A 22,798-nucleotide genomic window follows, 5' to 3' on the forward strand; every position below is an offset into this window, starting at 1 on the left:
TGACCTCACCCTCAATTCAGAGCGCTAGCCCACCTCCTTTACATTCCTGCTAATTGTTTCTTATTAACGGATATCCTTGGATATTGAATTCCCAATCCTCTCCACCTTGCAACCAGGTCTCGAAAATGGCCACTAAATCACCCCCCTTTGTACTGATTTGTGCCACAGGTTCACCGACCTTATTTGGAAAACTACGGGCATTCAGATAACGTGCTTTCACACCAATTGTGTTTTTAGAATCATGTAATGTTTCTCTCTTTACACTTGAATTTTCTTCGATTCACTAAACTCCGCTCTTACTTTTGTCTTTTGATTTTACTTTAACTTCCTCCACACTTATCACTTTTACTTTATCTAAACTCCGCCAATCTGTTGAACACACCCCCTCGTTCTGCGACTCGGTGGGGTCCAGGTCCCATCAGGGTTCAGGTGTTGCCCTTCCCATTGGAACAGCTCCCTCCTTCCCCAATACTGATGCCAATTTCCCATGAATTCAAACTCACTTCTCCCACACTAATCCTTGAGCCACGCATTTAACTCTCCAGCCTTCTTTACCTTAAGCCAATTTCACATGGCTGAGGCAGTAACCAGGAGAGTACCTCCTTTTTGGTTCGGGGTTTTTAAGTCCGTAGCTGCTTAATTCCCACAGCAGAATCTTTTACCTGGGTCTACCGATGTGTTGCATGTACACAGTGACTTGGTTTCCGCCGCCGCCTGCTGCAAGGAATTCCTCCAATCACCCCTCATGGCAGAAGAAATCCCTCCGAACCTACCTTCTAAATTCTCATCGCTGCATGCTGAGGCTGTCCCCGCAGGCCTTAGTCTCCCCGCCATCTCTCTCTCCATTCACTCTATCGAGGACTTTCAACATTTGATAGGTTTCAATGACGTCATCACTCATTCATCAGAATCCCAGAATGTACAGGCCCAGATTCATCGAACGCTCCTTAATCCCGGAATCATTTTCGCGAAATTCCTTTTCACCCTTCACAACGTCCACACATCCTTCCCTTCATAAGGGACCAAAATCTGCTCATAATGCCCCAGATTACGCCTCCGAATAACGACTTAAAATTGAATGATTCTCTTTATTTTTCAGTCCTTTGGAAAGCAATGCCACCGTTGTATTTGCCTTCCTCACCACCGACTCCAACAATAAATTAACCTTGAGGAAATCAGCATATCCGCAGAGGCGTTCCCCGGTCCCACAGACTGTGGAGCTGCCATCCACGTAAAGGGTAAACTTTGCCCCTGAAACAGGTGCATCTGAGAAGTCGGGGCGAGATCTGAAGGAGTATTCCAAAGTGGACTGTTCTTTCAAAAGCGAGAGAGAGAGAGAGAGAGAGAGAGAAAGAGAGAGAGAGGAGAGAGAGAGAGAGAGAGAGAGAGAGAGAGAGAGAGAGAGAGAGAGAGAGAGAGAGGAGAGAGAGAGAGAGAGAGAGAGAGAGAGAGAGAGAGAGAGAGAGAGAGAGAGAGAGAGAGAGAGAGAGAGAGAGATAGAACAGCTTGTGTACTAGTTCAGCAACAGGGATGAGAGAGAGAGTCTGTGAGTTGCTTTCGAAACTGAAAGGCGGAGCTAAATGATGGACAGCTGGTGGTCCGCACTGCTGAGATATATACAAGCTCAGTTGACTTTTCAGTCAGACACACAGGAGACACACAACTCCAGAGGCATGGGGGACTCTGGTGGGCTTGGTGTGCCCACAACAGGGGTGGGGATGTTTGCTCACACTGTAGACTAAGGAGTGACCGGTGGAACGCTATCTGTGTGTTCAACCCTGGCCTGGGTTGACAGCGTTACCGTGGAAGACCGGCACCCCACTTCCTATCGTCACAAGTTAGTGACTTTTAAATTAGTGAAGGATCGACACCGGCACTGGAACATAAATCAACACTCTATCCCCCTCTCTCCAACTCTACTCAAACCAAATTCCAGAACTGAACTGATTACTTACCATACCACCGTAAGACTGTGTCAGCTAACCATCTGAGCTGGAGAAGCTTGGAATCTTTATCTACTCACCGATATACGCATATACTCTGCTAGACTGCTTACCTTATCTTGTTTGATATTACCTTACTCACGTAGTTACTAATAAAATAGAGTTCATAACGGAAGACTCAGACTGCAGGTGTGTCCATTTCTGCTGGTCCTTTTTAACCCGTTACGCGATACGGACCGCCCACACATTCTGACCTGTTGCATCGGCGCCTAGCGCGGATGCTGCACCGCACGAGGGCGCCAGAGGCCAGAGAGGGCTGTGGACACCACCGGCTCCATCACGGGCACAACCCTCACCAGCATCGAAGGCAGAGGTTAGAAGGCGGGATCCATCACTGAGGCCGATCACCCGGGAACGGGCTCCCTGTTATTCATTTCCATCATCAGAGAAGAGGCACAGGAGCCTGCAAACTCAATGGACCAGGAACACCTGCTTCCCCTCCGCCAGCAGATGTTTTGAATGTATGAGTACCGGCTCGACATTTTTGCAGCATTTATTATCTTTTTGCATCCTACATTAATTTTCCATTCTTGCGACGTACCGATTCTGCAAAGATACAAATCTCAGGGCGGATAAGTCACGGATAATGATTCAGGTGGTGAACATGCGATACAGTCCTTTGATGCTGGGAGAGGGAGGCAGGAAAGTGTGGGGAGGAAAACTGGGGATGAAATAGAGAGAGATGACAGGGGTGGAGTTATGGAGACGAGTTTGGGAATTTGAGGGTAAACAGAGAGCGAGATGCCGAGTAAGAGTAAGAGAGAGGAGAATAGGGTAGAGGCGAGGGGCAGAGTGGATGGGTTTGTCGGAGTCTGGGAGAGCGCTGGAATTGGGGTAATGCCAATCGATTTAAGTCAGCTCCACGGGCTGTTGACAGACATCCCGGATCTTTAACGGAATATCCGGGCACAAAGATGCAGACTTCTCACAGATGAAACGGTGCTCATCATTATTGCAACTTCGATACCAAGGAGATTTACATTTTCCGCATTCGACCTGTCCAGCGTTCACCTTGTACTCGACGTTCGAGGCCGCTTCCCTGTCAAGGAGGGATAAATATTTTCAAAAGGGACAACACAACTCCAGCAGACAGTCCTGTGTCAGTCCCCAAAATACTCACACTGACTCAATCTCTCCTCACCGACCGATGTCAGTCTCCAAAGTACTCCAACTGACCTTCTCTCTCCCCACATACCTGTTCCAGTTTCTAAAATAGTCTCACTGACCCTTTCTCCGTGACCCTGTGTTAATCCCCGAATAATCCTTTGCCAACACTCTACCCTCAGAACATTTTCAGTCCCCAAAATAACCCCATGATCACACTTTCTCCACACAGTACCCTGTCACACCCCAACTTATTCCCAGAGACAAAGCCTCTCCCCACGGCCCAATGACAGAGCCCAAAATGCTCCCAAAGTCTTCTTCACTCCCCATGGAACCTTGTCAGTCCCCAAAGTCATCCTGTTGTTCCAATCTCTTCACAGCCCGGTCTCTGTCCCCAAAATACTCCCACAGACACTTTCTCTCCTACAGCCACGTATCTGTCCCGAAAATACTTGCACTTCCTACTCTCACCCATCAGCTCCGTGCCTGTCCCCAATATAATCTCACTGTCCAACCTTCTCCCTAAAGACCTGTGTCAATCACCAAAACACTCTCACTTCCCACTCCCTTCTGACAGTCCATGTCAGCCCACAAATTAAACCAACTTTCCGCTCTCTACCAAGGGCCTGTGTCGGTCACAAACTAATCGCATTGCCTAATCTCACCCCACAGACCCGTGTCAGTCCAAAACTAATCGCAGTACCCCATTCCCTGTCCACAGCGTCCCTCCCCAAATACTTCCACCGACGCAGTTTCTCCCCACTGACCTAGAGAACACAATCCCCGAAACACTCCCCCTTTCCATATTCTTCATACAGACTGCAAAGGTCAACAAATTAATCGCACTGCCCAGTCTCTTCCTACGGGGATACCAGGCCACAGAATACTCCTACTGTCTTACTCTCTCCCCATAGACCCGTATCTGTCCCCAAAATATCCGCAGTGACCCACCTCTCACCACAGAATTGAGACAGCATCCAAAAGATCCCCGTGCCCCTCCTCCCCCACGGACAAGTGTCTGTCCCCAAAATTAATCGCACTGCCAAATCTCTTTCGAAAATCAGGCATGACCCCAAATCTCACCCCGCTTTGCATGTTCCAATCCAGTATGAACCGTCTTGGCCGCGGACACGGTTGTTAATAAAATTCTGTGAAATTAATTTGCAATCATTAATGATTGAAATCGATCACAATGTAAGGAGCGTCACTTTGTTTCTCACCCGCAGAGTGTAATCGGACGGTGTGGAGGGAGAGTCACTCCGTGTCTGACCCCGGGACTGTGTGATGGGACGGTGCGGAGGGAACTTCACTCTGTGTCTGACCCCGGGACTGTGTGATGGGACGGTGCGGAGGGAGCTTCTCTCTGTGTCTGAACCCGGGAGTGTGTTTTGGGACGGTGTGAAGGGAGATTCACTCTGTGTCTGACCCCGGGAGTGTGTGATGAGACAGTGTGGAGGAGGATTCACTCTGTGTCTGACCCCGGGAGTGTGTGTTGGGACGGTGTGGAGGAATATTCAATCTGATCTGGGTATATTATCTGTCCATCTGACACATACCTCTTCCTCGTCTGAATTTATTTCAAGAAGCATTGAATCAGCGATAGAACAGAGTTGCTTCGCCCAATCGTAAAAACTTTCAAACGAGGAAATGAAATAACACTGGCATTCATTTCTGATCCAATCCTTGGAACACGTTTGCTCTGGAAATCAGAAACAAGAACAGTGAATTGCTCATTACATCCGCTGAGTGTCAGATGCAGAAACAGGAACCCTCCACACAGTCCCATCACACACACCAGGGGTCAGACACAGAGTGAAGATCCCTCCACACCTTCGCATCACAGATTCCCGGGGTCAGACACACAGAGTGAAACTTCCTCCACAGTGTCCCATCACGCAATCCCGGGGTCAGACACAAAGTGAAGCTGCCTCCACACCGTCCCATCACACACTCCCGGGGTCAAACACAGCGCGAAGCTCCCACAACTCTGTTACATCACTCATTTTTCGGATTAGAGCTTCTTCGCTCGTCCTGTGAACGCAGAGTGAAGCTCCCCCTGTGGCGCCGCAATAACGCACTCTCGGGTTCAGACAGTAGGTTCCTTGACGCACTGCCAGCGTTCGGACACCAGGTGTCGCTCTCGCCGCACGTCTCCGCGCACATTCCCGAGAGCAGCCAGAGACTACAGCAACCCCCCCCCCCCCCCCCACACAACCCCCTCCCTCTCTGCCTTCTGATTAGGTGCTGGAAAATGTGTGATATTTCCTCACCATTTCTGCTAGTCAGCAGTTGGCAGATTTCAGTCTTGGTTTGGCTGAGATTTTTGCACTTCATTTCGAGGTCATTGAATTTGCCTCGGAGATCAGTTTGCGTTTGATGCTGATCAGAGAGATCAGAGCTCAGGACGGAGAGGATGTTTTCCAGGACCAACAGTTTGTTTTCAAGAATGGAGAGCTAGCTTTCGAGGACAAACAATTTGCTTATGAGGATGGAGACGTTGTTGTTGAGGGCCGAAACATTCTTGAGACAGGTCCTTGGATCCAGTCGGGAATCTCGGATTTCCTGGTTTTAAGGGTGAGTTCAGCTCGTGGAGTTGCAGCTGATGCTGAGTCCTGTTCATGTCCTGATATTTTTTCAAAAGGCTCCGATATTTTTGATCGGATGCGATCTGACACTGACGGATCTGTAACGCTGAGGGTGATGGTGAAGGAGTGTCGGCGTCACGGTGAATCGTGTTTTGGTGCTACAGTAAGCGGTATGTCGGTATCACGTTGAGGGGTGTGGGTGGGAATAACAGGATCCTTTTCTGGTCTGCTGCCATTGACTGGTGGTGTTCCCCAGGTGTCGGTGTTGAGACCCTTCTTTTTATGCTGTATAACAATGATTTAGATGATGGAATCACAAGATCCCAGGACAAAGGAGCAGAAGTAGGCCATTCGGCCCATTGAGTCTGCTCTGTCACTCCACCATGAGCTAAACCATTCTCTCGTCTAGTTAAATTTTCCGGCTTTTTCCCTATATCCCTTGATACACAGACTAATTAGATACCTATCAATCTCCTCGTTAATCACCTTAAATGATTAGGCATCCACAGCTGTATGTGGCAACGAATTCCACAAATCCACGACCCTCTGGCTAAAAGAAATTCTCCTCAACTCTGTTTTAAATGGATACACTCTATTTCTAAGACGGTGGCCTCTTGTCTTGGCATCTCTCTCCTGAGATCCAAACTTTCCAAACTTTCCCAATCCACTTTCTTATTAAAATCCCCCTTAATTATCTTGATATTTATCTTCTGACACTTTTTTTTTTCAATTTCCGGCTGTTACTTGTAGTCCACATCCCGGCTGCTGTTTGGAGGCCTTTATATAACGGTTATTAGTGTATTTTTACCCTTGCCAGTTCTAATCTCGACGCATAAGGATTCTACCCCTTCTGATCCTATAGTCCTTTTTTCAAGTGATTTGATACCGTTGCTTACCATCAGGGCCACGCCACCCCCTTTCCGACCTTCCTATCTTTCCTATACACTGTGTATCCTTGGACATTCAGCTCCCAATCACATCCATCACTTAGCCATGACTCGGTGACGGCCACAATGTCTTATATTTTAAGCGGTAGCTGTACAACAAGGTCTTTCACTTTATTTCTAATGCTGTGTGCATTTAAGTACAGTAGATTTAGATCAGTATCTGTTACCGACTTTGCTATATTTCTATCGCACAGCAAATTCTCCTGTCTATTCACCGGCCTGTCCTTCTTGCCATCTTTGCTGCACAGTACCTTTGACTTATTTCTATTTTCCTCTTGCTCGACTCCAACGCTCTGGCTTCCTTCCCCCTGCCAACTTAGTTTAAACCCTCCCTAACAGCTATATGAAACAATCCCGCCAGGATATTAGTACCCTTGGATTTCAGGTGTAACCCACCGTTTCTGTATAAGTCATACCACCCCAGAATAGATTCCAATGATCCAAGAATTTGAAGCCCTGCCCCCTGCACCGGTAACTTAGCCACACATTCATCTGCTTAATTCTGCTATTCTTACTTTCATTAGGCAGTCATCCTGAGACTATCACTCTGGAGGTCCGGCTTTTCAATTTTCTTACCAGCTCCCAGTAATCATCCTTCAGGACCTCCTCTCTTTTTCTGTCTATGTCCTTGGTACCAACATGTACCAAGACTCCTGGCTGCTCGTCTTCTCTCCTCTGAGTACTCTGGACACGATCTGAGACATCCCGTACCCTGACACCAGGTAGGCGACACACCTCGTGTTTCCCTTAAATTTTTGCCCCCTAACTCTCAAATCATGTCCTCTCGTTTGAACCTCCCCTACTCTCAATGGAAACAGCCTATTCACGTCAACTCTATATATCCCTCTCAAAATTTTAAATACCTCGATCAAATCCCCCCTCAGCCTTCTACGCTCCAACGAATAGAGACCTAACTTGTTCAACCTTTCTCTGTAACTTAAGTGCTGAAACCCAGGTAACATCCTAGTAAATCGACTCTGCACTCTCTCTAATTTATTGATATCTTTCCTATAATTCGGTGACCAGAACTGTACACAATATTCCAAATTTGGCTTTACCAGTGCCTTGTACAATTTTAACATTACATCCCAACTTCTGTACTCAATGTTTTGATTTATAAAGGCCAGCGTTCCAAAAGCCTTCTTCACCACCCTATCTACATGAGACTCCACCTTCAGGAAACTATGCACTGTTATTCCTAGATCACTCTGTTCCACTGCATTCCTCAATGCCCTACCATTTACCCTGTATGTTCTGTTTGCATTATTCCTGCCAAAATGTAGAACCTCACACTTATCAGCATTAAACTCCATCTGCAAACGTTCAGCCCATTCTTCTAACCGTCATAAATCTCCCTGCAAGCTTTGAAAACCCACCTCATTATCCACAACACCTCCTACCTAAGTATCATCAGCATACTTACTAATCCAATTTACCACCCTATCATCCAGATCATTTATGTATATTACAAACAACATTGGGCCCAAAACAGATCCCTGAGGCACCCCGCTAGTCACCGGCCTCCATCCCGATAAACAATTATCTACCACTACTCTCTGGCATTTCCCATCTAGCCACTGTTGAATCCATTTTATTACTCCAGCATTAATACCTAACAACTGAACCTTCTTAACTAACCTTCCATGTGGAACTTTGTCAAAGGCCTTGCTGAAGTCCATATAGACTACACCCACTGCCTTACCCTCGTCAACATTCCTCGTAACTACTTCAAAAAAATTCAGTAAGTTTTGTCAAACATGACCTTCCACGCACAAATCCATGCTGGCTACTCCTAATCAGCTCCTGTCTATCCAGATAATTATAATTACTATCTCTAAGAATACTTTCCATTAATTTACCCACCACTGATGTCAAATTGACAGGTCTATAATTGCCAGGGTTACTTCTAGAACCCCTTTTAAACAATGGAACCACATGAGCAATACGCCAATCCTCCGGCACAATCCCCGTTTCTAATGACATCTGAACGATCTCCGTCAGAGCTCCTGCTATCTCTACACAAACTTCCCTCAAGGTCCTGGGGAATATCCTGTCAGGACATGGAGATTTATCCACTTTTAAATTTCTTTAAAGCGCCAGTACTTCCACCTCTTTAATTGTCATAGGTTCCATACCTTCCTTACTTGTTTCCCACACCTTACACCATTCAATATCCTTCTCCTTAGTGAATACCGAAGAGAAGAAATCGTTCAAAATCTCTCCCATCTCCCTCGGCTCCACACATAGCTGACCACCCTGATTCTCTAAGGGACCAATTTTATCCCTCACTATCCTCTTGCTTTTAATATAACTGCAGAAGCCTTTCGGATTTACTTCCACCTTATTTGCCAAACCAAACTCGTAACTTCTTTTAGCTTTTCTAATCTCTTTCTTAAGATTCCTTTTACATTCTTTATATTCCTCGAGCAATTCCTTTACTCCATGCTGCCTATATCTTTTGTAGACATCCCTCTTTTTTCGCACCAAGTTTGTTATTGTCTGTTTATCTTCCGCTCTATTAATCTTTATTTTTTGTTGGTCTTTTGCTGTACCAATTGAAGAAATGCATACAAATCAATTAAAACAAAGTTAGTATATCTGGCTGCACGACAGACTCAGGCAGAGCATTCCACGCACCACCCACTCTCTGAGAAACCTTCCTCAAATATCCCCCTTGAACTTCCCTCCCCTTATCTTACAGCCATATCCTCTAGTATTGAGTAATGGTGCCCTGGGGAAGAGGCGCTGGCTGTCCACTCGGTCTATTCCTCTTAATATCTTGTATACATCTATCATGTTTCTTCTCATCCTCCTTCTCTCCAAAGAGTAAAGTCCTAGCCCCCTTAATTTCTAATGATAATCCATAACAGGCAGCATCCTAGTAAATCTCCTCTGTACCCTTTGCAATGCTTCCACATCCTTCCTATATTGAGGCGACCAGAACTGGACACAGTACTCCAAGTGTGGCCTAACCAGAGTTTTATAGAGCTGCATCATTACCTCTCGACTCTTAAACTCTGTCCTTCAATTTAGGAAAGTTAACACTTCTCAGGCTTTCTTAACTACCCTATCTACCTGTGAGGCAACTTTCAGGGATTTGTGTGTTGAACTCCATCTACCACTTCTCAGCCCACTCCTGCATCCTATCAATGCCTCACTGCTATCTTTAACAATCCTCTACACTATCCACAACACCATCAACATTTGTGTCGTCTGCAAATTTGCTAACCTATCCCTCTATCCCCACACCTAGGTCGTTAATAAAAATCATGAAAAACAGGATCCCTTCAATCCGAACGTACTCCCTCCACCACGGCTCTCTGCATTCTGCAGGCAAGCCAATTCTGAATCCACCTGGCCAAACTTCACAGGATCCCATGCCTTCTGATTTTTTGAATAAGCCTACTGTGTATAACCCTGTCAAATGCCTTACTAAAATCCATGTAGATCACATCCACTGCACTAACCTCATCTGTATACCTGGTCACCTCCTCAAAGAACAGACTTGTTAGACACGATCTGCTCTTCACAAAGCCATGTCGACTGTTCATGAACAGACCATGATACACTAAATGCCCAGAGATCCTGCCTGAATCTTTTCCAACAGCGTTCCCATCACAGACGTAAGGCTGACTGGCCTATAATCACCCGGACTATCCGTACGACTTTCTTTGAACATGAGGGCAACATTCGCCTCCCCACAATCCACCGGTACCATTTCCGTGGACAAAGAGGACATAAAGACCCTAGCCAGAGGCTCAGAAATATCTTCCATCGCCTTGTGGAAAACCTGGGAAATATTCCGTCAGTCTCGGGGAGTTATACGTCCTAATGTATTTTAAAAAGTCCAACGTCTCCTCTCCCTTAATATCAACATGCTCCAGAACATCAGCATCACTCATATTGTCCTCAACGTCATCAAGTTCCCTCTCAGTGATGAATACCGAAGAGAAGTATTCATTAAGGACCTCGCTTACTTATACCACCTCCAGTCACAGATTCCCACCTTTATCTCCAAACGGTCCTACCTTCACTCCTGTCATCCTTTTGTTCTTCACATAATTGAAGATTCCCTTGTTGTTTTCCTTTACGCTACAAGGCAAAGCCTTCTCATGCGCCCTTCTTGTTCTCTGCCCCTTCTTAATCTCCTTTCATGCTACCCTATATTCCTAAATAACCCCATCTGATCCTTGATTACCAAACCTCATGTATGCTGCCTACTTCCACCTGACTAGATTTTCCAACTCACTTGTCACCCATGGTTCCTTCACCATACCATTCTTTATCTTGTTCACCCGAACAAATTTGTCCCTAACATCCTGCAAGAGATCCCCAAACATCAACCACATGTCCATAGTACATTTTCCTGCAAAAACATCATCCCAATTCACACCAGCATGTTTTAGGTTAATAGTCTCATAATTTGCCCTTCCCCAATTAAAGATTTTCCCGTCCTCTCTGATTCTATTCTTTTCCATGATAATGTTAAATGCCAGGGAGCGATGGTCACTGACCCCCAGATGCTTACACACTGACAGATCTGTGACCTCACCCGGTTCGTTACCTGATCCTCGATCCAGTATGGCATTCGCCATAGTCGGCCTGTCAACATACTGTGACAAGAATCCGTCCTGGACGCACTTAACAAACTCTGCCCCATCTAAACCACAACCACCAGGCACAACTTCCCACCTTTATCTCTAATCAGTCCTACCTTCACACCTGTAATCCTTTTGATCTTCACATAATTGAACAATGCCTTGGGGTTTTCATTTACCCTACTCTCCAATGCCTTCTCATGCCCCCTTCTTTCTCTCCTCAGCCCCTTCCTAAGCTCATATCTTGCTTCCCTATATTCCTCAATAGCCCCATCTGATCCTTGCTTCCTAAACCCCATGTATGCTGCCCTCTTCCACCTGACTAGATTTTCCACCTCACTTGTCACCCATGATTCCTTCACACTACCATTATTTATCTTCCTCACCGGGACAAATTTATCCCTAGAATCCTGCAAGAGATCCCTTAACATCAAACACACATACATAGTACATTTCCCTTTAAATACGTCGTCCCAGTCCCCACCCGCTAGTTCAAGCTTTAGAGCCTTATGTTTTTCACCTTCCCCAATTAAAAATTTCCTGTCCTCTCTGATTCTATCATTTCCCATGATACTACTAAAGACCAGGGAGTGTTGGTCACAGTCCCCCGGATGCTCACCCACTATGAGATCTGTGGCCTGAAGCGGTTGGTTACCTAATTCTAGATCCAACATGGCATTCACCCTAGTCGGCCTGTCAACATACTGTGACATGAATCCGTCCTGGACACATTTAACAAACTCTGCCACATCTAAACCCTTGGAACTAATCAGGTGCCAATCAATATTAGTGATGTCACCCATGATAACAAACCTGTTATTTTTGCACCTTTTTCAAAATCTGCCTGCCTATCTGCTCCTGGCATCTCTGCTGCACCCAATGGGTCTATAGAATACCCCCAGTAGTAACTGCTCCCTTCCTGTTCCTGACTTCCATCCATACTGACTCAAAAGAGGATCCTGCTACATTACACATCATTTCACTAGCTGTAATATTACCCGTGAGCAATAATGCCACCCCTCTCCGCTCCCCACCACACACCCTCTATCCGTTTCAAAGCAATGAAATCCAGGAATATTGAGAATCCATTCATGCCCTTGTGCCAGCCAACTCTCTGTAATGGCCACTTTATAATAATTCCATGTATGTATACAAGACTGTCAGTTCATCACCTTTGCTCCTGATGCATCTTGCACTGAAGTACACGCCCTTCTACCTTACTATCTTTACACACTTTATTCTGCTTCTCTTTCCTCAAAGACTCTTTATATGTTGGATCTGGCTTTACTCCATGCACTATACCTGCTGTTCTCGCATGAATTTTATCCTCCTCCACCTCATCATCTGCTCTAAGACTCTGGTTCCGCACCTCCTGCAAATCTAGTATAAACTTCACGGAGCTGTACTAGCAAACCTTCCCGCAAGGATATGAGTCACCCTCCAGTTCAAGTTCCACCCGTCCCGTAGGAACAGGTCCCACCTTTCCTGGATCAAGGTCCAATTGTCCAGAAACATGCAGCCCTCCCTCCTGTAGCCACGTATTTAGCTGCATTATCTTCCTATTTCTGGCCTCACTAGCACGTGGCACTGATAGAAATCCTGAGATTGCGAACCTGGAGGTCCTGTCCTTCAATTTTGCACCTAACTCCCTAAACTCTCTTTGCAGGATCTCCTCCTTCTTCCTATCCACGTCATTGGTCCCTACATGGACCACGACATCTGCCTGCTCACCCTCTCTCTTGAGAATACTGAGAACTTGATCCGAGATATCGCGGACTCTGGCACCAGGGAGGCAACAGACCATCCGGGATCCTCGATCTCTCTCACAGAACCTCTTTTCTGGCCCCCAACCTATCGAATCCCATATCACTAGTGCAAGCCTCTTTTTCCTCATTCCCTTCCCAGCTGAGGGTCCAGTCTCGGACCACTGCAACTTGTCCCTGGTTGGTCGTCCCCACCAACAGTATCCAAAACGGTGTACTTATTGTTGATAGGAACGGCTACAGGGGTGCTCTGATCTTTCTCTCTATCTCCCTTCCCTCTTCTAACAATCAACGAACTACATGTCTCCTGACTCTTAGCGGTGACTATCTCCCTGTATCTCCTGTCTATTTCTACCTCTGCCTCCCGAAAGAGCCAAAGTTCATTCAGCTCCCGCTCCAGTTCCCCAACTCGGTTTGTCAGGAGCTGCAGCTGGATACACCTTTTGCCGGTGTAGTCATCAGGGACAACTGTGAATCTCATACCCATCGCACACGCCCGGAGAAAGACACGGAATGAAGTTCCCTCCACAACGTCCCGTCACAGATTCCCGGGATCAGGCACAGAGTGAAGGTCCCTCCACATCATCCATCACAGTCTCTCCAGTCAGGCACAGACTGAGGCTTCCTCTACCCGACGCCCCTGATACACTCACGGAGTCAGAGACAGATGCTCGCTCCACACCTTCCCATCAGACACCGGCATCAGCTCTCTCTCCACGCTCCAATCACGCACTCCAGGATTCAGACACAGAGTGAAGCACCCGCTGCACCGTTCCGTCACACACTCCCGGATTCAGAGTCAAACTCTCTATCCACCGCGCCCCAACCCACTTCAGTGGGCACACATGGGGTGAACGTCTCTGGGCACTGTCCCAATGCTCAATCCCGGGGTCAGAGAACAGAATTTAGATCCCTCCATAAAATCCAATCACACACAGCCTTGTTCAGACACAGTGTGAACCTCTCTCTCTCTCCACGGCTCCAACTCACACGGTCAGACACAGAACGAAACCCCCTCAGCACACACGACAACTATCAGAGGGAGAGTAATTCTCCCTCTACAGTTTCTCAAGACACCACAGAGAGAAGTGTCAGACGCAGAGGGAAGCTCCCTCCACACGGTCCCATCACACACTCCCGAGTCCAACGCAGTGTGAGTCTCCCTACTTCCGTCTCATCGCACATTTCCTGACGAGTCACAGAGTGAAGGTCTCTCTGAACGGACACATCACACCCCAATGTGTTCAGACACAAAGCGAAGTTCCGCCCACAACGCCCCATGGCTCACTCATGGGGGTCAGGCTCCCTCCACAACATCCAATCACACAGTTCGGTGTCACAAAGAATGAAAGTGCCTTTGCACCGTCCATTACACAATCCCGGAGACAGATACTCCCGGAGAGTGAAAATGGATTCTGTTCTATCAGACATTCCCGGAGTGAGACGTAGAGTGAAGCTGTAATGTTACGTCTCACAATCCCGTGGTCAGACGCAGAGTGAATCCACATCCACAACGTCCCATCACACTCTCCTGGATTCAGTGGGAGAGTGAAGCTCCCTCCACGCAGCCCCATCACACACTCACCGGGTCAAACACAGAGTGAATCACTCTCTATACCATTTCTTCACACACTCCCGATGTCAAACACAGAGTGACGCTTCCTCTCTCCATGCCTGCCCTGTGATGAGGAGCGGGTGAAAGAGGGGGATGTTGCCTCACCTCTTCTGCTGGTCAACAATTCACAGATTTGAGCCTTGGTTTCGTTGGCAGATCTGTACTTCGTTTCCATCTCAGTGAACTGTTGACGGAGTTCAGTGTGCCTTCGTTTAAGAACAGACAAATTATAGTTGAGCACAGAGCGATCCTTGAGACAGGATCTCTGCGTCTGATTCAGATGGGAAATCTCCGATATTGTGGATTGAAGGGTTGCGTTTAACTCATGGACTTGTAGTCGACATTGGCGCTGGGTCCTGTTCATCTCGTGATTCTCTTCCCAAAGGAGCTGGTAGTTTCGGTCGGATGTGATCTTAGACTGACGAATCTGTGATACTGAGAGAGATGGTGAAGGATGTTTAGCGTTTACAGTGACACGTGAATCAGCGTCACGCTACCGAACGGGTCACAGAGAGTGTTGTGTCAGTGTCACGGTGAAGGATGTCACAGTGAAGGATGTGCCGGTGGCACAGGCGTGTCTCTTTCACACTGAGGGATATATCAATGTCCCGGTAAAGGTTTTTTGGGGTCAGGGGTCATGCATGGGGGTCTACGTCAGTATCGTGCGGGGTATGTTCGAGCTGCTGTGAGGGACGTGTCGGTGTCACTGTGATAGGTGTTTCTGTGCCCCGGCGAGAGGTGTGCCGATTGCAAGGCTGGGAAATGTCGAGTGAGGGGCCTGGTGGTGTCACGGTTGGTGGAATATCTGTGTCATGGTATGGGGTGTGCTGGTCTCAAAGAGCGGGGTATGTCTGTCACGGTGAGAGACATGTCATGGCCACGGTGGGTGTGAGAGTGTCACGCTGAGCCGTGCGACGGTACTATGGAGAGTACACGAAGAGTACTCTGTCGGTGTCATTGTGAATTTAGATATTGGTATCACGCTGAGGGTTTGCCTGTGTCAGGGTGAGGTGTGGGTAATTGCCTCAGTGATCGGTGCATCGGTGTTATGTTCAGGGGTGATACTGCCTGGGTAACGGTTGGGGGTACTTCTAAAAACCTTAGGATTTTCCTTTACGCTACACGCCAAGGCCTTCTCTTGATCCCTTCTTTCTGTCCACAGCCCCTTATAAATCTATTTTTCTTGCTACCCTATGTTCCTCAATAGACCCATCTGATCCTTGCTTCCTAAACCTCATGTATGCTGCCTTCTTTCATCGGTGTTACAGTAAGCGGTGGGATTGTTGGTTTCATTTTATAATCTCAGTATATTCCACTGTCTTTATTTACGGTCTGACTCCAGTTTTACTCACCATGGATCGACAGACCGGCCAATGTCACGATGAGGGCGGATGTAACTAGGCATAGTAGGCAGATCAGACGGTACGGTCTATTTACGATCTTCACTTTCGACTGCTGTTCATGCGCAGCTGTGGAGGGACCATACGAACATAAGATGATAATAAATACTTATTAAGACCATATGAGCTACTTAATGAATGTTTTACTTCATTATCTTAGTCACTGTAGTGATGACTTGCAGCAGACTGAAAAATCTGAGCATGTAGATATTAAGAAAGAGGATGTAATGGAGCTTTAAGAAAGCATCGAGTTTGATAAGTCGCCGGTATCGGACGAAATATACCGCAGGATACCATGGGAGGCGAGGGAAGAGATTGCTGAGGCTCTGGCGATGATCTTTGCATCATCACTGGAGACGTGGGAGGGTCCGGAGGATTGGTGGGTTGCGGATGTTTTTCCTTTATTCAAGAAAGGGAGAAGAGATAACCCAGGAAATTATAGAGCAATGAGTCTTACGTCAGTGGTTGGTAAGTTGATGGAGAAGAATGATATAATTAGGAGTCAGCGTGGCTTTGTAAAAGGCAGTTCGTGCCTTACGAGACTGATTTAATTTTTGTGGGGATATGTCTAAACTCATTGATGAAGGAAGGCCAGTTGATGTAGTGTATATGGGCTTTAGCAAAGAATTTTATAAGATACCCCATGCAAGGTTTACTGAGAAAGTAAGGAGGAATGGGATCCAAGGGGATATTTTCTTGTGGATCCAGAACTGGCTTGCCCACAGAAGGCAAAGAGTGATTGTAGACGGGTCCTATTCTGCATGGAAGTCAGTGACCAGTGGAGTGCCTCAGGATTCTGTTCAAGGACCCTTATTCTTCGTGACTATTATAAATGAACTGGATGAAGATGTGGAGAGATGGGTTAGTAAGTTTGCTGACGACACAATGTTTAGGGGTGTTGTGGATAGTTAGAGGGCTGTCAGTGGTTACAACGGGACATTGATAGGATTAAAAACTGGGCTGAGAAGTGGCAGATGGAGTTCAACCCAGTTAAGTGTGAAGTGGTTGATTTTGATAGGTCAAATCGGATGGCAGAATATAGTATTAATGATAAAAGTCTTGACAATGTGGAGAATCAGCGGGATCTTGGGGTCCGAGAGCAAAGCAGCTGAGCAGGTTGACTCTGTGGTTAAGAAGTCTTACGGTGCATTTGCCTTCATCAATCGTGGAATTGAATTTAGGAGCCGAGAGGTAATGTTGCAGCTCTATAGGACCCTGGTCAGACACTACATGGAGTACTGTGCTCAGATCTGGTCGCCTCACTATAGGAAAGACGTGTAATCCATAGAAAAGGTGCAGAGGAGATTTACAAGGATGTTGCCTGGATTGGGGAGCACGCCTTATGAGAATTGACTGTACTCGGCCTTTTCTCCTTGAATCGACGGAGGTTGAGAGGTGACCTGATAAAGGTGTACAAGATGATGAGAGACATTGATCGTGTGGATAGTCAGAGGCTTTTCCCCAGGACTGGAATGGCTCGCACAAGAGGACATGCTTTTAAGGTGCTTGGAAGTAGGTACAGAGGAGGTGTCAGGAGTAAACCGATCCATAGTGAATTCTTTGTCAGTCCTCTACGCTGCCCACAACACGAACTTTCCTCGTATTATCTGCAAACCTACTAACCCTACTGACAGTCAGGAGAGGGAAGGGCAAGAAGCAGGTATTAGAGAGTACCCCAGTGGCTGTGTCCACTAACAATAAGTATTCCTGCCTGATTACTGTTGGGTGGGGACGGCCTACCTGGAGGAAGCAGCAGTGGCACGCCTCTGTAACAGAGTCTGGTCCTGTGGATCGGATGTGTAGGGAAAGGAAGAGGAATGCAGCAGCGATAGGGACTCTGTAGTTGGGTGGTCAGATAGGAGATTCTGTGAACGCAGAAAGAAACGCGGATGGTAGTTTGCCTCCCAGGTACCAGTGTCCGGGATGTTTCTGATCGCGTCCACGATATCCTGAAATGGGAGGGAGAACAGATCGCGGTCCATATCGGTAGCGACGACAAAGGCAGGAAAAGGGAGGAGGTCCTAAAGGAGTTAGGGAAAAAAGTTAGGAAGCAGAACCTCAAAGGTAGTTCCTGCCTGAGCCACGTGACAGTGAGAATAGGAACAGAATGAGGTGGAAGATAAATGCGTGGCTGAGGGATTGGAGCAGTGGGCAGGAATTCAGATTTCCGGATCATTCGGAGCTCTTTTGGGACCAGGGTGACCTGTACAAAAAAGATGGGTTTGCACCTGAATCCGACGTTTGCTAAGGCTACTGGGGAGAGTTTAACCTGGAATTGCTCGGGGTTGGGAACCGAACTGAAGTGACAGAGGAAAGAGAGTTTGGCTCACAGATAGAGAAAGCTTGGAGACAGTGCGAGAGGGAGTATAGTCAGGTGGTAGAGAATGGCAACTTCAAGTGCCGGGTTAAGATGTTTCAGAAAAGATAGGGAGGAAGAAAAAGGTGGGGGCATGGCACTGTTGATCAGGGATACAGTCACCGCTTCAGAAAAGGAGGACACCATGGAGGAGTTGTCTGCGGAATCTCTGTGCGTGTGCGTTAGAAATAGGAAGGGGTCAATAACTCTATGGACTATCCAATTGTAACAGGGACATCGAGGAGCAGAGAGGGAGACAGATTCTGGAAAGGAGTAATAACAACTGGATTGCTTTGGTGGGAGTTTTTAATTTCCCAACTATTGATTGGCATCTTCCTAGAGTGAGGGTGTTTAGATGGGGTGGAGTTTATTAAGTGTGTTCAGGAAGGATTATTGACACAAAATGTAAATATTCCTACAAGAGGAGAGGCTGCACTTGAACTGGTTTTGGGAAATGAACCTGGTCAGATGTCAGCTTTCTCAGTGGGAGAGCATTTTGGAGATACTGATCACAATTCTATCTCCTTTACCATAGCATTGGAGAGGGATAGACACAGACAAGTTAGGGAAACGTTTAATTGGATTAAAGGGAACTATCAGGCACAAAGTTGGAAGTTTGAATTGGAAACAGATGTTCGCAGGGAAACGTACGGAAGAAATGTGGCAAAGTTCAGGGTGTTCTTGTGTGGGGCTCTGGGTAGGTGCGTTCCACTGAGACATGGAAAGGATGGTCGGGTGCAGGAACCTTGGTGTACAAAGGCTGTTGTATATCACATCAGATGAAGAGAAGACCGTACGAAAATTAGAAAGACGAGGTAATAATACGAATCTAGAAAAATTTACGGCGAGCAGGAGGGAGCTTAAGAGTGAGATTAGGAGAGCCAGAGGGAGCCATGAGAAGGTCTTGGCGGTTAGAATTAAGGAAAACCCCAAGACATTCTAAAAGTATTTTGAGATCAAGAGGATGAGACGTGAGAAAATAGGACAAATCCAGTGAGACGATGGAAATGTGTATAGGAACCGGAGGAAGTAGAGGAGGTTCTGAATGAATATTTGCTTCTGTATTCACTACAGAAAATGATCTTGGAGATTGAAGGGATAGCTTGCAGTGGATTAAAAAGCTTAAGAATGTAGAAATTAAGAAAGAGGATGTGCTGGTGCTTTTGGAAAGCATCAAGTTGGACAAGTCACCGGGACCGGGTGGGATGTATCCCAGGCTACTGTGGGAAGCGAGGTAGGAGATTGCTGAGCCTCTGGCAATGACCTTTACATCATCAATGAGGACGGGAGGATTTCCGGAGGATTGGAGGCTTGCGAATGTTGTTCCCTTCTTTAAGAAATGGAGGAGGGACAACTCACAAAATTATACGCAAGTGAGTCTTACTATCGTAGTTGCTTGGTTGATGGAGAAGATCCTGAGAGGCAGGATTGATGAACATTTTGGGAGGTCTAATATGAATAGGAATAGATATCATGGCTTTGTCAAAGGCAGGTCGTGCCTCATGAGTCTGATAGTGTTTTTTGAGGACGTGACTAACCACATTGATGAAGGTAGAGCCGCAGATGTAGTGTATATGCATTTTAGCAGGGTATTTGATATGATACCACATGCAAAGCTTATTGTGAAAGTAAGAAGTCATGGGATCTAAGGGCATATTGCTTTGTAGATCAATAACTGTGGTGCCCGCAAAAGGCAAATTACGCTTGTGGAAGGGTCATATTCTGCATGGACTCCTGTGATTAGCGGTGTGCCTCAGAGATCTGATCTGGGCCACCTACCCTTTGTGATTTTTATAAATAACCTGGATGAGGAAGTGGAGGGAAAGGGTTAATAATTTCGCTGTTGACACTATGGTTGGAGGTGTTGTGGATAGTGTGGAGGATTGTCCGATGTTACAGCGGGACATCGATAGGATGCAAAACTGGGCTGAGAAGTGTCCGATGGAGTTCCACACAGATAAGTGTGAGGGGTTGTTCATTTCGGTAGGTCAAATATGATGGCAGAACATAGTATTAATGGTAAGACTCTTGGCAGTGTGGAGGATCAGAGGGACCTTCGGGTCTGAGTCCATGGGACACTCAAAGCTGCTACTTAGGTTGGCTAGGTGGTTAGAAAAGAAATACGGCAAATTGTCCTTCATCGATCGTGGAATTGAATTTAGGAGCTAAGAGGTAATGTTGCAGTTATGTAGGACACTGTTCAGACCCCAGATGGAGTACTGTGCTCAGTTCTGGTTGACTCACTAAAGGAAGGATTTGGAATCTATAGAATGGATTCAAATGAGATTTTCGAGGATGTTTCCTGGATTGGGGAGCATGCCTTATGAGAACAGGTTGAGTGAACTCGGTGCTTTCTGTTTGGAGCGACAGAGGATGAGTAGTGTCAGGGCTGAAGTGCTTGTCACATGAGGACACACGTTTAACATCCTGGGGAGTCGGTGCAGAGGACATATCAGGGGTAAGTGTTTTAAGCAGACAGTGGTGAGTGCGTGGAATGGGCTGCCGGCAACGGTGCTGGGGGCGGACACGATAGGGTCATTTAAGAACCTTTTGGATAGATACATGGACCGTAGAAAAATAGAGGGCTATCGGTAAGCCTAGAAATTTCTAAGATGGAGACATGTTCGGGACAACTTTGTGAGCCGAAATGCCTGCATTGTGCTGTAAGTTTTCAATGTTTCTCACTATATGAAGGACCTGGAAACCGTAAGAGATTTACAACGATGTTGCCTGGATTGGGGAGCATGCCTCATAAGAATAGGGTGAGTGAACTCGGCCTTTTCTCCTTGGAGTGATGGAGGATGAGAGATGAATTGATAGTGGTGTACAAGATAAGGAGAGACATTGTTCGTATAGATCATGTAGGCTTTTTCTCAGGGCTGAAATGGTTAGCACGAGAGGGAATAGTTTGAAGGTGCTGGGAAGAAGGTGTAGAAGAGATGTCAGGGGTAAGTTTTTTACACAGAGATTGGTGAATGCGTAGAATGGGTTACCGGCGGCGGTTGCGAATGCGGTAATGATACGTTCTTTATAGGACTCCTGGATAGTTACATCCAGCTGAGAAGAACAGAGGGCTATGGGTAAAGACTTGGTAGTTCTTAGGTGGGGACATGTTCGGCACAGATTTGTGGGTCGAAGGGCCTGTATTGTGCTGTATGTTTTCTATGTTTTTTATGTGTCTAAAGCAGCCCTCTACAATTTAATCCAGATCATTTATACACATCACGGATAGGCGAGGTCCCAGTTACATCCAGAGATACAAATTCTTTCATAGTTGTAGAGCAGCGTAAAACAATCACAGAATGCAGAGTAATGCGTCACAGTTACAGAGAGAGGGCAGTGTAGGAAGACGATAAGGTGCAAGGGGCCACGACGAGGTAGACCGTAAGGTCAGGAGTCCATCTGATCGGACTAGGGGGCCGTTCGGTAATCTGATATCTCAACCCAACCACACACACCCACCCCGATGGGAGGGAGTCCGGCTGATGAGACAGTGTGGTTGACATGATGTGCAGGGACTTCAATAAGGCATTTGTTGGGCATAATGGGGTGAGGCCTAGGGCGATTAGACTCACCGACTTGATTGCGGATTACCCGCTTGTCCTGGTTGCCAGATAAAATGTACACTGACTTTAACAAGTGTAGTCACAAGATCCCAGATGGCAGATCACTCTGGGAGATGGAAGAGAGAAAAGGAGGCAGAGACGGAGAAAGAATTGACTGATGAGAGAGGGAGGGAGTGGGGAAGTAGGGACGGTGGAAGATGGAGGATGGAGAGAGGTACAGGATGGCGTGAGACCCAGGGAGAACTGTCGGGCTACTTTGATCTGGAAGGACGGATCAGGCACGGGGAGTAGATGTAATCTACCTTGACTTTAACAAGGTCTCAGATGGTACACTACTCCGGGGTGCCGGGAGACAGAGGGCACAGGATTGAGGTGAGAGTGGATGACGAGGAAGAGAGAGAGCTGAGGGAGGGAGGGGTGGTGGTGGTAGTGAAAAAGGAAGTAGACAGGGACGAGAGAGGGGGAAGGAGAAAAGGAGTGGAGATAATAGGGGAGGAGAGTCGGGCGGAGGAGGAAGAGAGGGGAGATGGGGAGATAGAAGGGCAAAGACGGGGAAAATATTGTTTTTTAAGAGAGTGGCTGGGGCGAATCGGGAACCGAGTAGAGGAGGAGATTGGTGGTGGAGGAGGATAAGGGTGTACGGGAGAGGCAGAGAGTGTGTGGTTGGTAATGTGAAAGTGGAGGAAGCGAAGGAGGAGAACGAGGATGTTGTCTAGTCTCGAGGGACTGATTTGTGCAGAGAGGTCGGTCAGGTTGGGAATTTAATTCTTGGAACGTAGTGGTGACCTCACAGAGAAGTATAAAACCACGAGCGCTGAATGGGGAGGGTTTAAACTAGATTTGGAGGGGGGTGGAAACCGA

General features: G+C 47.0%; 1 protein-coding gene across 1 annotated transcript in view; it reads right to left on the minus strand.

Annotated features, from left to right (window-relative positions):
* Nucleotides 1-2,604: 2,604 nt before the first annotated feature.
* LOC140719916 (uncharacterized) overlaps nt 2,605-22,798 on the minus strand; it is a 35,869-nt gene continuing 15,675 nt past the window's right edge. The window contains exons 7-11 of the mRNA XM_073034842.1: nt 15,968-16,084; nt 14,721-15,050; nt 4,664-4,806; nt 4,191-4,255; nt 2,605-3,042 (exon numbers count right to left, since the gene is read on the minus strand). Of these exons, the coding sequence (XP_072890943.1) occupies nt 2,853-3,042; nt 4,191-4,255; nt 4,664-4,806; nt 14,721-15,050; nt 15,968-16,084 (845 nt within the window). The 3' untranslated portion in view covers nt 2,605-2,852. The remainder of the gene's footprint in view (nt 3,043-4,190; nt 4,256-4,663; nt 4,807-14,720; nt 15,051-15,967; nt 16,085-22,798) is intronic.

Source organism: Hemitrygon akajei, unplaced genomic scaffold (assembly GCF_048418815.1).
Source record: "Hemitrygon akajei unplaced genomic scaffold, sHemAka1.3 Scf000033, whole genome shotgun sequence".
NCBI classification, from domain to species: Eukaryota; Metazoa; Chordata; class Chondrichthyes; order Myliobatiformes; family Dasyatidae; genus Hemitrygon; species Hemitrygon akajei.